This window comes from Rattus norvegicus, chromosome 6 (genome assembly GCF_036323735.1).
Source record: "Rattus norvegicus strain BN/NHsdMcwi chromosome 6, GRCr8, whole genome shotgun sequence".
Lineage (NCBI taxonomy): Eukaryota > Metazoa > Chordata > Mammalia > Rodentia > Muridae > Rattus > Rattus norvegicus.
The window spans coordinates 111,296,969-111,312,116 of record NC_086024.1 but is presented as its reverse complement, the minus strand read 5'-3'; the positions used below and the strand labels follow the sequence as shown (position 1 = coordinate 111,312,116).

The window sequence follows — 15,148 nt, the reverse complement described above, 5'->3', positions numbered from 1 at the left end:
TTAGAATATTCTCGTCCAGAGTTGTACTATGCACATTTCAAGTACCCAGTAGTCACCTTCAGAACGTTTTGCTTGATCACAACACTCTGGAATTGAAATCACAGATTGGGTCAAAGCTTAACAGCAGCCTATTTTTTATACGATACTCCCTCCCCAGCTTACACAGCAGGGAGTGGAGGGAAGTACACCTTTAAAAAACCCAATAAGAAAACGATCACTCATGCCTCGGAGTGCAATTATCATCTGGCTGTAGTTTGTAACTCGTCTATGCCATTTCTAGACAGCTGAAGTATCTTTACTAGAAGGGCTACAAGTCATTTTAATGTGCTGTGTCAGAAATAAGGAGACATAGTGTGACCACAGAAAAGATCCTTAATCATCTGAACAATGCATGAGACAGAACTAGATGGGCATTTGAATTAAGGAAATTACTTATGTTATGGAGAGCCACAAAGTTTAAAGAATGAGAAAACAGAGGAGGTCTAGGGGCCTCCAGTAAACATAACATGCAGATCTCTTGATCTTAGCCGAAGGGCTCGGAAGTTCTAATGTGGGATTTTCAACATGTACAGCCACTTTTTCATGGCCATTTTCCTATGCCTGAAACTTGCTATTGTTCCACACAGGGAGCCTTCAAGGAGGTGAAGCAACCCACCAGCCATCTTCAGAGCACACTTACGAGAACCCAGGAACCACCTCTATGGATCTCTACAAACCTCAGGTCCCCATGGAGCAAAGCAGCGCAAGGTAAGCAGTGTTAGAAACTAGCAAGTACCCAGTGGTCGCAGTGGGCCCTGCTTCCCCAGCAGTGTTTTCTTTGGCACTTCTCAGGATACTGGAAGGCAAGGGGTACTGGCCCAACTACAAGCCACGTTGTACCTGTCTTATCCTCTGCCCACTTCCTCATTTAGGTCTTCTTGCCTCCTTCCTGCAAGCATTTGAGTCTGTCAGCCCATTGAAGAAATCCATGTACTCGCCCTCGCTTACTAAAAACCCTACTCCAGTGGTTCCCAGCAATTGTTCATTAAGTTACAATCAATAAATACAACCCAATGTATTTTCATCTCCAACACTTTAGTAGTTTAAAGTATATATGGTTTATATTTATCATCCAGTTAAATTTCTTATATTTATTTTTTGTTTTTATTTTTTTAGAGTTTGGGGTTTGTTTCCATTTTTCTATTTTAGTTATTAATTTAAAAAGATAATATTTTCTTGGTATCATCCACTTTTTTGGCTTCTCTGCTTTTAGTTTCTTTCTATTTCTTTAATCTGTGTGAGTACATCTATACCATAGTGCAAGTGTGGAGAACAACCTGCAGGAGTTGCATTTTTCCTTCCGACACACAGGTCCTGGGAATGGAACTCAGGTCTCTGGCTTGAGGACAATGCCTTTACCTACTATGCCATCTTTCCTTTTTTGCTTTTGCTGTTTCTAATAAGGCTGATGTGGGGAGCTGTTTCTTGATTCTTTCCTATACCTGCTTTCTCAAACATATTACTCGTAACCAGAATATCCACAAAATAGCATAGTCAAATATAGACCCTACAAAATGTAGACCCTACCTAACTTAACTTCACAAATAACGGAATGCCGTTTTCCTAGGGGTATACCATCCACTGTGATTTGGACAACTGCAGCCTAATTAAAGGGGCCTAGAGCTGTCTTTTCCCTTTAGTTTAGTGGTTTCTGCACAACTCTCTAATCTGAAAAACAGTAAGATTTTTACATTTTATTATTTTATGTGTATGGCTGCTTTGTCTGACTCTTTGTACACCACATGCATACCTATTTACCTCAGAGGACAGAAGAGAGCGTCACATCCCTTGGGAGTAGAGTTAGAGATGGTTGTGAGCCATCATATAGGTGCAGAGAATGGAACCCAGGTCTTTTGTAAAATTAGACAGTGCTTTTAACCTCTGAATCAACTCTCTAACCTTACAACTCTCTATAAAAGCACCTTCATTCTGAGTCTTTATAAAAGTTAGAATTAAGTGTTTTTGTTATCTCTTCCTTTGGAAATACAATGTCAGTGAGCAAAATTGTGTGGCTGACTTACATCAAAACAGAGTTGAACATAGAGATTTCCAATTTCTCAAGGTCAACCCTAAGCATGAAAAATTTGTTCTGTTTTATAGAAGTTGGGTGTGACCCCCACAGTGCTGAGAAACTGCCAATTCCTCGCTCTGCTCGGTGTGGGTAGAATTTGGTTACCTCCACAGTGCCAGTAGGTCAGGAAGAAATCTGGACTCGGTAAACACTACAAGTCTCTAGCTTCCTGTTTCTCAGAGGCTCTTGGTACACTCGGGGTTGTGTACTTTGATGGCTGTCTAGAGCTGCAGCCCAGACACCACGCAGCAGTGTTTTCATAACTGAAGCCATGACAACAGCAACACAACTGGCTGAGATACGGAGAGGCCAAGCCTATAAGACCATCCCTCCTTTGAGGACCAAGCTTATTCACATCTGTGTATGAGAAACAAGGGGCTGTTGGGGATTCAGTGGCAGCTCAGGAGAGGGAAGGACATGGTTACTCATCAAAAGTGATCTGTACCTTGCTTGTCGGATAAACTCCTGAAAGCTTTCTGCGTTCACCCCATCTTCTTCCTCTTCTTCTAGTTTCTTCTTTGATTTCTTTTCAGCCATTTGTTCTGTTTCCTACCCATGTCCAACCCCAGAGAAGAACAACAAAATCAAACTGACTCCAGATAAATGTACTTTGTCTGCCTTCTTTTTCTTGGGTTAATGGCGCCTTACAGTAAAGACTTTAATTCTTCCCAGACTTTCACCACCTATACATTTGACATGCTACTTTTGGTCACCACTTCATGCAATGTTTTGAAATTCCCAAGTAACAGTGACAGAATGTAATTTTTAATCGTGTTTTCACTTTCTACTAACATAGCTCATAGAGAGAGACTTTTATCTCGGATAATTCTAGTTTCACAGTGCGCTGGACAACAGGCACACCACATTTTGTCGCAATTCATAGAGGACTGGTCTTGGAAGAGTTTCTTGAGTTGGCTTCCAAACTTACTGAGTTCTGACAGAGAATTCTCAACAGATAACAAAGTAAACCGTGGCTGCAGTTTAGTGTGCTGACAGGGTAGCCACTAGCTTAGCCTTTCTATGTAATTTCAGAAAAGCTATGTCAACTTTCAGGACTCAGCTGTTCCTTTTACATAGTAGCCATACTTTTCCTCCTGAAAACATTTTTAAAAATGGATGCTAGAACCTTAGATATAAGGCACTTTGGAAAAATTCTAATTTAATAGTGTATCACCTAAGTTTGAAATCATATCCATTTCAAAGGTCTCAGAGAAGAAAATCTAACACTTCCAAACAGAAAAACAAGATGTCATTTTAAATTTACAGTATAAGTTCACTCTCAAATGGTCAACTCACCATTGTCTGTAGACATAATACTAAAATACAGTTTTCACACAGAAAGACCTTTCTTAGGTATACAGGAGCACAAAAGAAATGTGTAGTTTCCTAAGAGTTGAGTATGGCATTGGCCCTCATGATAAGTGGTTTTTCAGTCCAGCTGGACTGCCCCCGAGGGCCACAAAGAGGATGGTGCTGTCAAGAGACCACAACAAAGCAGACTGGCCTGTTCCCAACAGTGTCTGATGAACCAGCACATAAGGTTATCGACTCACCTTGTTATACACAACGATAAAATCACCTAGCTGGTGGGCAAGGATTCTTCTGCGCTCCAGAAGTGCCAACCGCCGACTAGGTAATACCATCCTCAGTGAGTGTTGTAGGTTACTTGATGCTCGCTTGAGAAAACGAACCACTAGTTCCTGTGTAAATTAAGGAGAAAGGACAAAAGTAGGGATTGTGTCAACCACCAGAAGACAAGCCATGATGGGACTGAACATGTGTGAGAAGACAACAAAGACTGGATTCAGGAGACTCGAGGAGAGGCATAACCCACAGTTCTACGAACATGTGAGGTATAAGATGCTACAGAAAGGCAAAACAAAAGGGTCTCATTCTCTTTCTCAGTATGTTGGCAATCAAAAAAATAAAAATCAAATGTGAATGCAAAGAACTAAAAAGTATGGCAGCAGTTAAAACCCGCCCCCACACACACACTGAACTATCACAATTCAGAGTGAAACTATTACTTCTAATAAGGTGCCCAAACAGAGCCAGTTAGGAAGTATAGTATTCAAAGTCAGCGTAAACTAAAATCACAGAGGCAGATGAACTCATCAAAGGTGAGAAGGCAGAAGAAACCCGAATCAGGTACTATGCCACATGTTCCTAATCTGGTGCTTGGGAGGATGAGGTAAGAGGATGGCAAATTAGAGGCCAGTCTGGGCTATAACAAAACAAACAAATCAGTTAGAGAGACAAACAAAACAAATCAGTATAGAGAAAAACCTAACAGAAAATAATACCACTGAGGCCAGAGAGAAAAGGGTTAAATGGCAGACTACCAAAGAAGCTGGAGCGAGACAGGATCACAAGACAAGGCTCTGAATCTAGACACTAAGGTCACATTGAGACACTTCATGTAAAGACCATAAGGAAAGCATGTGGAGCGACCCAAGCAATGCAACTACTACTTATAAACGTGTTGTAACGAAGGAAAATAAAACTGCTTTGGTAGCCACAAGGTGACATCTTTCTTCCTTCCAAAGGATAAAGGAACTATGAGAGCTGGGTTGTGGAAAGCAAAAGCAGGGGTGGGAGTGGGGTAGGGATAATGACTGCAGGGATGACATCAGTAAGAGAATGGGCACTACACCTCACTTAAGAGGAGACAAAGAATCCAATTTGGAATTGAAATCTCAATCTGGTCATTTATAACATCACGAACTCAGAGAGATTGCATGGAACCAGAGACCTGAAGAGGCACCATCCCATAAACTAACAGAACTTTCTTTCAGGAGGGCAGGAGGGCGAGTCTTGAGGCTCTAGGTGAGGTGCCTCTGAGCCATCAGGTACAGACTCTGAGCCGAGCCCAGAGCAAAGGGGAAGCTGTCTGTACCTGTGGCCCTCAAGTCCGGCCAGGGAAGCTCCAGGTATATTTTCAAAAATTCATACAATGTTTACTTGGTTTTGCAGTGATGACCTTATATATTCTTATAGAAACCCCCAAACCTTGGGTAAATTCTCAACTAGAAACTGGAATAGTTAGTTTGGTTGTTTTGTTTGTGTGCCTGCTTTTGGTTATTTTAAGTGATTTTTTTTTTTTAAATTTGATTTTTGTTCATGGCTCCCCCCTCCAATTTTCTCTATATAAAGGGTAGAGACTCAGAACTAGAGGCTTGGATTTCAGAGTTCTCTGCTGTCTTTACTATAGGGTGGCTTAAGCTACTATTTTAAAACATTATTTTTTCAGTGGTGCAGACAAACGAACTCTTAAAAAGTCATGTTCAATTTTCCACTTGGAAAGAGCAGAGCTAACATTTTCCACTGATGGCTGAAGGATTGTGCATGGCACACAAGGTTTATCTCTCGGTTCTTTTGGCTACTTTAAATTCATCATTTGTTTCTGGGATAACCAACATGATTTTTAAAAATACACCTTATATTGTATTAGAGAGAACTAAAAATTAAAGTGAGCATTGACAAAGGACACGGTTTCCTCAGAGTTAAAGACCCCTCTGTGGTAATGCCTGTAGTTTTAAAAGGCCTTAAGAAGGCTGTGGCCTCCTCTCCAAGCCCTGATCTTACCAAAGAATTTGATACTTCCTGTCATTGTGATCTGAAATATTAAATCATGGCTGTGATCAAATAACTGACACAAGATCAAAATTGTCATTAATTTTGGGTCTAGTAATCTAAAACTTTACACAATTACAAGTAAAGTAAGACATTAAGCTGACTAATGGTACTTCTGAGATAGTACAGAGACACCGACTTTCAAAGAGCTAATGGAACTAACTCCTCAGGACAGAAAATAATGGAAAGATTGCATGACGTGGTGCCTGTGAGCACATGTGCCACACACTCCTCTAGAGGTCAGGGGACAACTGGTGAAGAGCCTCTTGCCTTTACATGGGTTCTGGGCATCAGACTCAGATCTCATCTTGAGTGGTGAGACCTTTAGCTGTTGAGCCATTTGCTGAGTCCTGCAATAATTCTTTGCTCAGAATATACTGCTGAGCTGGGGACAGGAGGAGAGAGAGGAGGACAGTCAAAGGTCCCCAAAAGCAGAGCCTCACCATCTGTTCGTCCTCTTTGGCAGCCCAGCTGGGACTGAGTGTCTGACCACCACTGTCTTTTGTCAGACGGACTTGCACATGCTGAAGATAGGCAGAGAATGCTAACCGGGCCTGCACTTTGCTGTAGAAATCCAAAACAATACATCGTTAAGAGACAGAATGGTGAGCCTACCAACCACATACCTGCCTCTCCCCAAGTGATCTTAAAGGATCCTTCTGTCTGGATGGCCAAGACCATGAGAGCTGTTACATGGACACTTCTCAATAAAGAACTCTTCCCAACACTATACAAGCTTTTAAATTGTTTCCCGTACAGAAACTGAAAATCACTTCTGCCTATCATGTTGCCTCTTTGAACTTTGAAGGACGTTCTTGGGAGAATGCAGTGCTGTGTTCGCTGGGCCACTGGTAGTAAAAAGGAAGGGTGTAGTGTTTGGAAGCCTGTCAGGACATACTTATCAGATAAGACAGAGATTCAGATCTTGTTATGAGAACTAATATTCCTAGCATGGAAATGTCTCTGGAACAGGAACTAGATTAGTCCCACAAAGAAACTTTTGAGTCCAAATTTTAAGGTCATACATTTCTCAACTACAGGAAGGGCTGGAGCCCAGAACAAGTGATTGTGGTCCAACAGAGCTTGGTGTGCATAACCTGACAGACAGGGATGAGCCCAGATGTTCTGCAGGGAAAACAACCTTCACGATGGTAAAGCGCACCATGGGGACAGCTGTTTTCTGCCTGGTGGTTTCGGTGACAGGCAAAGACTATCCTCAGGTTGCAGTGGGAAAGCCAGAAAGAAAGTGACAACTTTCACTTCAGCGGCTAATTGTGGCAGATCTGTTTTCTTTCAGGCAAGATTTTGGTTACTTCAGCTGATCGGCCTCCTGACACTGTAGCCAGAATTACGTCAGCTAAGATTAGGGCCCAACACAAGCTCTGCTCACAATCCTTGAACACGTAATCACTAAACACTGCCTGCTCATGGTCCCCAAAGTTAAGATGAAGGATTCGTCCCAAGCGAACTGGAGATGCTACAGGAGTCTAGGACTGAGTGTGTTTTGGGGGACCGGAGTGCAGGGGAATCAGGCCAGGGAGCCTGCTTGCTCCTTGATTTTCATTTGTAAGAGGTTCCAGCAAGTGAGCTATAAATAAGGTTACAATGTAATTACTAACAGGGGCAGTTATGGAAGTACAGTATCAAATTGAAACAATGAGTTTAAATGTTCAAATATTCCCAACAAAGACATTCCTATTCCCATCTAGAGAACAGCAGCATGTTCTAGTTTCTTCCAAATGGAACTGCCTCACCAACTGCCCTGACTGAAGCTCTCAAACCGATAACTGAAATTCCAATCCTTAGTTTGTTTCAAATGAAATAAAGAATACTGAGTTTTTCATATCTATAAACCATCCTGAGAGGATCCTCCCACAAGTGTATCCTGAGATGGTCTCAAGAGGCATTCATTAGTCAGTCATTGGTATACTCCCTTACTCAGAGACCTGGGCAGAAGTATAAGACAGGTGAGATTGGCATCAAAGTGATCTGGCTTTAGAAGACAAGACTGTTACCCAGATCCTTGACAGATACATCATGAAGGAGAAGGTGCATGTGGTCTCCACCCTAGCCTTGGCCTTCCCCAGACCCCAGGGACCATTGAGACAGCCTAATGGACAGTGGGGAGCGGCAAGGAGTTTGCTGACTTACAATACACCCTACAAGCCCAGCTCCTTCAGCAGCTCAGGAAGATGCAATTGCTGGAACGAGTTCAGAATATACTTCTATTTACAATTCTCTTAGTCCTTCTTCCTTTCGGGAAATCGGTTCAGAAATCCTGGTCTGACCCTGTACCTTGGCTTGACAGAGGAGGCTGAAGCCTGGAAAGGGTCTCTGACGCTATGACTTGCCCTCAATCCATAGGCCAGAGCCCAGGTAGCAGAAATGAGTTCATATAACCTGAACTCCACCAACGAACTATTCTCATTCCCAGCATCCTCCCAACCCAAGCCTACCCACATCTCTGAGCCAAAGTATAAAATCTGGCCTTTAGAAAGCACAGGCCAGCACCCAGGCAACTCAACTTCTCCCTAGGCCTCCATCAGCAGCCTCTCCGTAGTCCCTCTACTGGCCTCTTTCCACCTGCCTTTTAAGACCTTCTCTGCCAATACATCCATTTCTACATCTTAATCCTCTGGCCATCAAATCCTTCCTCTTGAGTCTATAAATAAGCTCCAGAATCTCTATCTTTAAAAATAAAACCATCCTTTCTCTCTCCGTGACATGGCCTCACCTTCCGTTGCTAAACCCTGTGGAACAGCACCATCACCCTCGCTCTCTGATCTCCTCAGCTCACAACTCCTCCCACAAATTCAGGCGTGCCTCTTTATTCCCTCATACAGCAGGCATGCTAGGCCTCCTGTGGCTGACGGTGTTACTCCTGCCACTCTGAACTGTTCCCTCTTGGTCTTGTACTGACCTACCCTGAGGTATTCCCCCAAACTGTGGTACTCTCTGTTCTCTCCCCATCCATTGTGAGTCAATCTGAACTATCAGTAATGTCCACTGTAAGGCTTGACTATGAACCTTGACCTCTATGTTGTACTTTTGCTGGTTAGCACAGGGCACATCATCCTATTCTTTCTATCCATTGGTGACATCACCACATTAGCCACTGTAGAGCTCTTTGGTCTGCCACGTCACAAACAGCCTAAACCCATCTCCTTCTCTCCACTCTGATAACATCATTCTCTGGCTAACAACTCCATCTTTTGCGTTTTGGACAATTCTGACTGTTCCCTTTCTACATTGAGCTGCTTCTCTTACTAACTGCTCACGATGAGAGCAAAATTTACTCTCTCTATATAACAGGGTCTGACTCATGCAGTTACTTAAAAGCCAATCAAAAACCAAACCCAGTTCCCCTGAAGCCTCTGCACAATCTAACAGCATCCATTTTGGGGAAATCTAATTCCTTATCACACCTTCCTGAACTTCTTTTATCCTCCAAGTCTGCCAGGTCCCAACTACAAAGGTTTGTGACATTTCAGTGCCTTGAGGTTTGTTCCTCCTGAAGTCAAAGGCAGGGCTCATTCACACAGGCTCACCGCAAAGATCACCCCTTTATGCTCCATTCTTAATAACCCCTAACCACCATGACACCGCTGTACCATCGTCACGGCATTCTTTGCTGCCTGGAAAACCATGTTTCTTTGTTTACTGTCCATCTTCCCAGCAGACTGTAGGCTTCCCATGCCCGCCTTGCTCCCTGCAGCACTGCTTTGTGGCCTAGCATATTCCTGGCACGGAGAGGTAGCAATGTTTGCTAAGGGTGGGAGGAATCGATGTACTGCAGCATTTCCGGGCCACTTACTGCTACTTGATCAGCACTCCACTTCCCAACCTTGGGAGATCTGCATCAGTTAAGGCTAGGTCAAAGGTCGTCTTTCACATGACCCTCTAGGGGGTCTAGTCTTCTAGTTCTGCGCCCTAAAATTGATGTGTCCTCAGGGGACCTGAGTCCCAGCCTCTGAAGGAGCTCACACACTAACCCTGAGCAGCTTGAGTTAGTTTTGATCGCTCAGTACTCTTAGTTAGACTAATGCCATCATGCATCTACTGGGCCTCTGAAACCTGGGTCCTTCTCTAAGCCTCTGTTTTCTGTGATAATAGCAATATTTAACCCATCTCAGGACTTCAAAAGTCTCAGGACATCTGTGATTTTCAGAGGAAACTGAAGCCACTGACACAGAAGCTGGCACTCAGTACAGTTAGCTATAACCACCTCAATGACCATCAATCTCAAAGGAACCTACCTTAGATTGCCATTATCCTGGAGAATCTGCATCAGATTAAATTTAGACTCAGGCTCTTGAGTCTCGATTTTGCAGCACGATTCACCTTTATTAGTCCACTCAGCAACTTTCATAGCATTTTCTCTAGGTGAATTTTCTACGATAACAGTCAATGAAGGTGTGTACTTGGCTTGATTTTCTGCAAGAGATCCTGCAGACTCTTCCTGGGAAGCTTCTTGCTCTTCATCTTCATTGTCTAATCCAACCTCTTCCTCTTCTTCACTCTCTGTCTCCGTTTTAATATTCATTTCAGCTGGTTGGGTAATCACTAAATGCGAAGAATCACTAATGTTGCTGAAAAAAGGATTAAAACGTCCTCTCTCCCAACACCTTCCTTTTATCTTTGTAGTAAAGCCTATGTCTAAGTCAAACCACCAGGAGGACACAGAACTGACTGACTCACAGCTCCTCATCGTACACGTTCAGGAACCCATCAATGGTCACTGTTAGAGTTGAGCCTTTTCATCACTCTGCATGGTATTCTCTCAACTCAAGACAATCCCTACTACAAACTGCCTTTGACTGAGTACTCTCTCTGGTATATCGGGGCATTAAAAACAAACAAACAAACAAACAAACAAACAAGAACCTTCAAAGAGGTACAAAGAACAGAGGGATATCTTCTGAGTCTATGTTTGCTGCTGTCTTAAAACAGGAACTGTATGCATGTATATATAGATATATATGTATATGTATATATATGTGTGTATATATATGTGTGTATATATGTATATATATGTATGTATGTATGTATTCCATCAATGAGACCCCAGACACTAATGATACAGGTACTCGACAGAGAAAGAACATGGGGATGGCACCAATCTATCAGTCAGTTAAGAACGCATCTGCTGTAATGTAGGAGATTATCTGGGAAACAAACACCTTCATCTAAATACTCACGTCACCGGCAACTTTCCAATGATGCACTGAGCTACAGCACCATCAAGCCCAGCATCACTGCTCAGAGCCCACTAATGTGGATGCTCATGATTTCTAAAGGATTAGTATCTGTTTGAGGGTGGAATGAGGGTGGGAGCCAAAACAGGCACTTCATTTCAAGTCTTCGCTGCAAGTACGAGGGGATTGGACACTTAAAAATTTATATTCCTTTCAAAATTAAGTTTCAGAGTGGGGAAAGATTACCTAAAGCAAAATTACCCTCATGGGATCAGTTCTGCCTCATCAGGGATTAAAGAAGAACCTGGTTAACTGCTCTGCCAGGACCCAGACTGTACAGTTTGTTGAATGCTCACTGGCAGGTACCTGGGTATTTTGGCCTCATTGCCCTCAATCTGCCACTCCGTCGTCTACGTTTTCGCACCTCCAGAGATAGTAGCTTCCTCTCATAAAGAGCAGCGTGCAGCTTGGCCTTGGAGTTCATGCTCTCCACCTTAAGTTCCGATGCTCCATCCGTATTCACTCTGCGGAAACAGCACAACAGCACAGCTTCAGCAAGGACTCCTCATCAACCGTGAAACCCCTACGCCCAGGACAGGAAGCAGGGCACTCTTAAGCTCAAAGGATCTATAGCTACACAAGACAGTAAAGTCCTCTTCTTTACTCCAAGACTGTCACGGGAACCCTCATGAACTCTAATGTGCTTGGACTTCCCAGGACAATGGGAACAGTGTAGCCAACATGAAGACTTCATTAATGCTCTTCCTAAATTTATTAAATGTTCTAAACAAAAATATACGTGAAGACACCATTTCAATACCTTTAAGCTTCTTGACTATTACTTCACTGCAAGGACTGTAAAGTGTCACCCCAAACCCTATACCTTCAGAAGGACAAGGAGACTGCAGTAATATTTTAATAATTGAGATATAAAATGCATCTTGTTCACATTAAAGTTAGTTACAATCTTCGCATTAGTATTTAAAATTCTTTTGAATGTATATAGTCCATAATACACACAGATTTGACAGAGCTGGCAATAGAGAACAGATGATGAGCTGAGAATAGGGGAGTGACACAGAGGGGACTGTGACTCATAGGGAAGTGTCACCAAAATGCTGCAGAGGCTGTCAGGGTCTTCCAGTCTAATGTTCCACAACCTGGGGACATGCCAAGCCCCCAATCTTCTTTGGAACAGAATTAGCTCCACAAGGAGATAGGAGAATGGCAGAGTTCCTTCAGGTGTCAAGTATAGTCAAGAATTAGAGTCAGAGGCACAGACATGAGCTGGCAGCAGACAGAAGGCAAGGCCCAACCCTAGCAGGTTCTGAATGAGATGTGGGGTAGGGAAGGGGACTGGTGATACCTATGCCAAGTTTGAGTAAGACGAGTCACAGACTAGGGATGTGATGGATGGGGGGCCCGGTCCAGACAAGGAGTGGACAAGGCACAGGGCCTCTGCCCTCTAAGGCGCCTCACCACCCTCTTTTGATGCAAGATGTCACTATGATACTGAGCCTGACCTCGAACTTTTGGACTCTCTTGCCTTAGCCTCCCAAAGTTAGCTACAGCTAAGAAATGTCCGACCTTATCTATTATCAGACTCTCAAAGACCAAACCCCACAGAGCTCTGAAAATAGATATTTAGCCAATTAAATAATAAACAACTCAGACTGAAAAGCACCATTCAAGCCATTTATTTACAAATAATTGGCTATTGGTCAAATGTGGTAGCTATGATATCAAAACGACATCAAATGTAATATCAAATGTGACATCTCTATCTTTCTAAGGAAACATTTTTAAAAACTTAACCTGGAGCCAGGCATGGTAGCACATGCCTTTAATCCCAGCACTTGAGAGGCAGAGACAGGAGGATCTCTGTGAATTTGAGGCCAGCATGGTCTACAGAGTGAGTTCCAAGATACCCAGGGCTATATACAGAAACCATGTCTGGAAAAAAAAAACCTAATTAATTAATTAATTAACCTGGTCTGAAATAGCTTACTATTTTAGGTCACCTTAATTGAAAAGGTTGAAGTTGATATTTCTTATTTCCTCACTTCTTTTTCTTTTCTTTTTTTTTGGAGCTGGGGACTGAACCCAGGGCCTTGCGCTTGCTAGGCAAACACTCTACCACTGAGCTAAATCTCCAACACAAACACACATTTCTTTCCTTCCTTTTTTTTTTTTTTTTTATGTGAGTACACTATCGCTGTCTTCAGACACACAGAGGGCATCAGATCTCACTATGGATGGTTGTGAGCCACCATGTGGTTGCTGGGAATTGAACTCAGGACCTCTGGAAGAGCAGTCAGTGCTCTTAACCACTGAGCCATCTCTCCAGCCCTCCAGTGAAGTTTCTTAAGATGAACTCCAGATCTGTGACTTCAGTCCTCAGAGTCCTCTCTCCTCCTTTTCCTTCTTACAAGTTTTCTTCTTATTTTGAGACAAGGTCTTGCTCTCTTCAAAGCCCAAGGCTGGCTTTGAGGTCCTAAGCCTTTGCTTGGATCCAGAGCAGGACACAGGTGCAGCACCATCCCTACTTCTGTGCTCAGTTTGTAATGTAGGCGCTCAGAGCTCAAAGGCCCCTCAAGACACCACCTTCACTGAAAAATCACACATTTTATGTTTTATTACTAATGATTTCAAAATACTTTCCAATTTCCTTTGTGATGTTCTTCTTGATTCACAGAGATCATCTAGAAATGTGCTGCTTCTAGCTCAAATATCTAAAGATTTTCCAAGGATATGACTTTTCATTTCAATCCTTTTAAATCCAATAATACTTGTTTCATACTCTAGCGTGTAATACTACAGCCTAGTTTTTATATATTTACTCCTTTAGACCACCAAGATATTCATATTATTAATATTTAAAGGCAGCTAAAAATTGAAGGCCAAAGCCCATTCATTTGAAACAATTCTCTTCTTTTTAGTTTTTAGAAACAAGGTTTCTATAATAGCCTAGCCTAGTCTTAAAACATGTAGTCAAGGCTGGCCGTGAACTTACCACAGCACTCTTTAGTCTCTCATGTCCTAGGATTACACATACCAGCCATTACACTCAGATTTTAAATAGTCTTTTTGTCTAAATTTTTTGTTTTTTAATTTCTTTTCTCCAACTTCTCAATTGATGGTAATATACCCAGGAAGTCTATTACTTGACCAAATGCTACAGAAAGTTTATAAATTGTAACTTCATTTGAAAATAAGCTACACGAATTTGTTTTCCCTTAAAAGACGACCATAATGACTCCCTTAAAAGAAAAGTTGAACTTAGATTCAGAAAGCTTGTTGTAGATGATGGATGGATGTAGATGTGGGCAGAGCAGCCTGCTGTACAAGCCTGGTGGCTTCCCAGATGCAGGCATTAAAGGAGGAGGAAGAGTCAGTCCCATAAACACCGTCCCTTACTACACATGTGTCATGGCACAAGTTCCCACATGCATCACATACTCAGAGACACACAAACAGAAATTTAAGTTATTGGATGAGAAACTAAATAGTTGACACACAAACCAATAACAGCTAGAGGCAAGGAGCTGTGCTATCCTCCTTGTTAGACTGCTTCTGAAGAGGACAGCACAGAACAGGTAATCTGTTGAACTCTCAGGAGCCTGTAGATGTGTGCATAGGCTCAAGAGTTTCTGTGGCACCTCAAGGCCTAACTGAGGTAAAGTCATGTTGGGCTTTTCTCTGGTGATTCTCTGCTCTGCCGGATTAAAGCTCCCTGTGTGCTGACTTTGAGCAGTTCAGCCATGTATCACAGCATCGCCATGGACAAACAGAACATGGTGACAATTTTCAACTCTCATTACTACTCTAGTCTCTTTCATCCCACCAAGCAAAAAGGCTATTATTATTGGTTAAAATGATGTACATAGAATTTAGTAAGTTAAACCTTATACCTGTTTTCTAATGCGTGGCTCCAGAGTACTTTTTCAATAGAAAGCTTTTACATATTGATGCTGTTAGTGATGAGGCAAACTGAAAATAGTTGTATAAAGCATTATGTGCAGTCTGCATGGCTACACATCATACAGATGGAAGGAATTTGTTAACTTTGAAAAATTAGTTACCGTGCTCTTCCTGTCAGCAAGCTCCTTCTGGTGTTTCCCCTGCAGATGTAGAAAGCACAACAGGGTCAGAGAATACACCCACTCCTCATTTCAGAGTTCGCACACATGGAGAATGCATTCGTAAGAGA

At 42.5% G+C, this 15,148-nt stretch overlaps 1 protein-coding gene across 19 annotated transcripts in view; it reads right to left on the bottom strand.

The window, feature by feature from the left end:
- The window catches only part of Ttll5 (tubulin tyrosine ligase like 5), a 217,845-nt gene that overhangs the window by 119,776 nt on the left and 82,921 nt on the right, over positions 1 to 15,148 (bottom strand). For 17 of the 19 annotated variants that reach the window (XM_039113313.2, XM_039113315.2, XM_063261755.1 and 14 more), the window contains 6 exons: positions 15,021 to 15,059; positions 11,305 to 11,462; positions 10,000 to 10,306; positions 6,187 to 6,307; positions 3,664 to 3,810; positions 2,556 to 2,659 (listed from right to left, as the gene is read on the bottom strand). In XM_039113313.2, the coding sequence (XP_038969241.1) occupies positions 2,556 to 2,659; positions 3,664 to 3,810; positions 6,187 to 6,307; positions 10,000 to 10,306; positions 11,305 to 11,462; positions 15,021 to 15,059 (876 nt within the window). Of the gene's footprint in view, positions 1 to 2,555; positions 2,660 to 3,663; positions 3,811 to 6,186; positions 6,308 to 9,999; positions 10,307 to 11,304; positions 11,463 to 15,020; positions 15,060 to 15,148 lie in introns of those variants that run through there. The other 2 variants (XM_039113325.2, XM_039113326.2) reach the window with 2 other exon arrangements.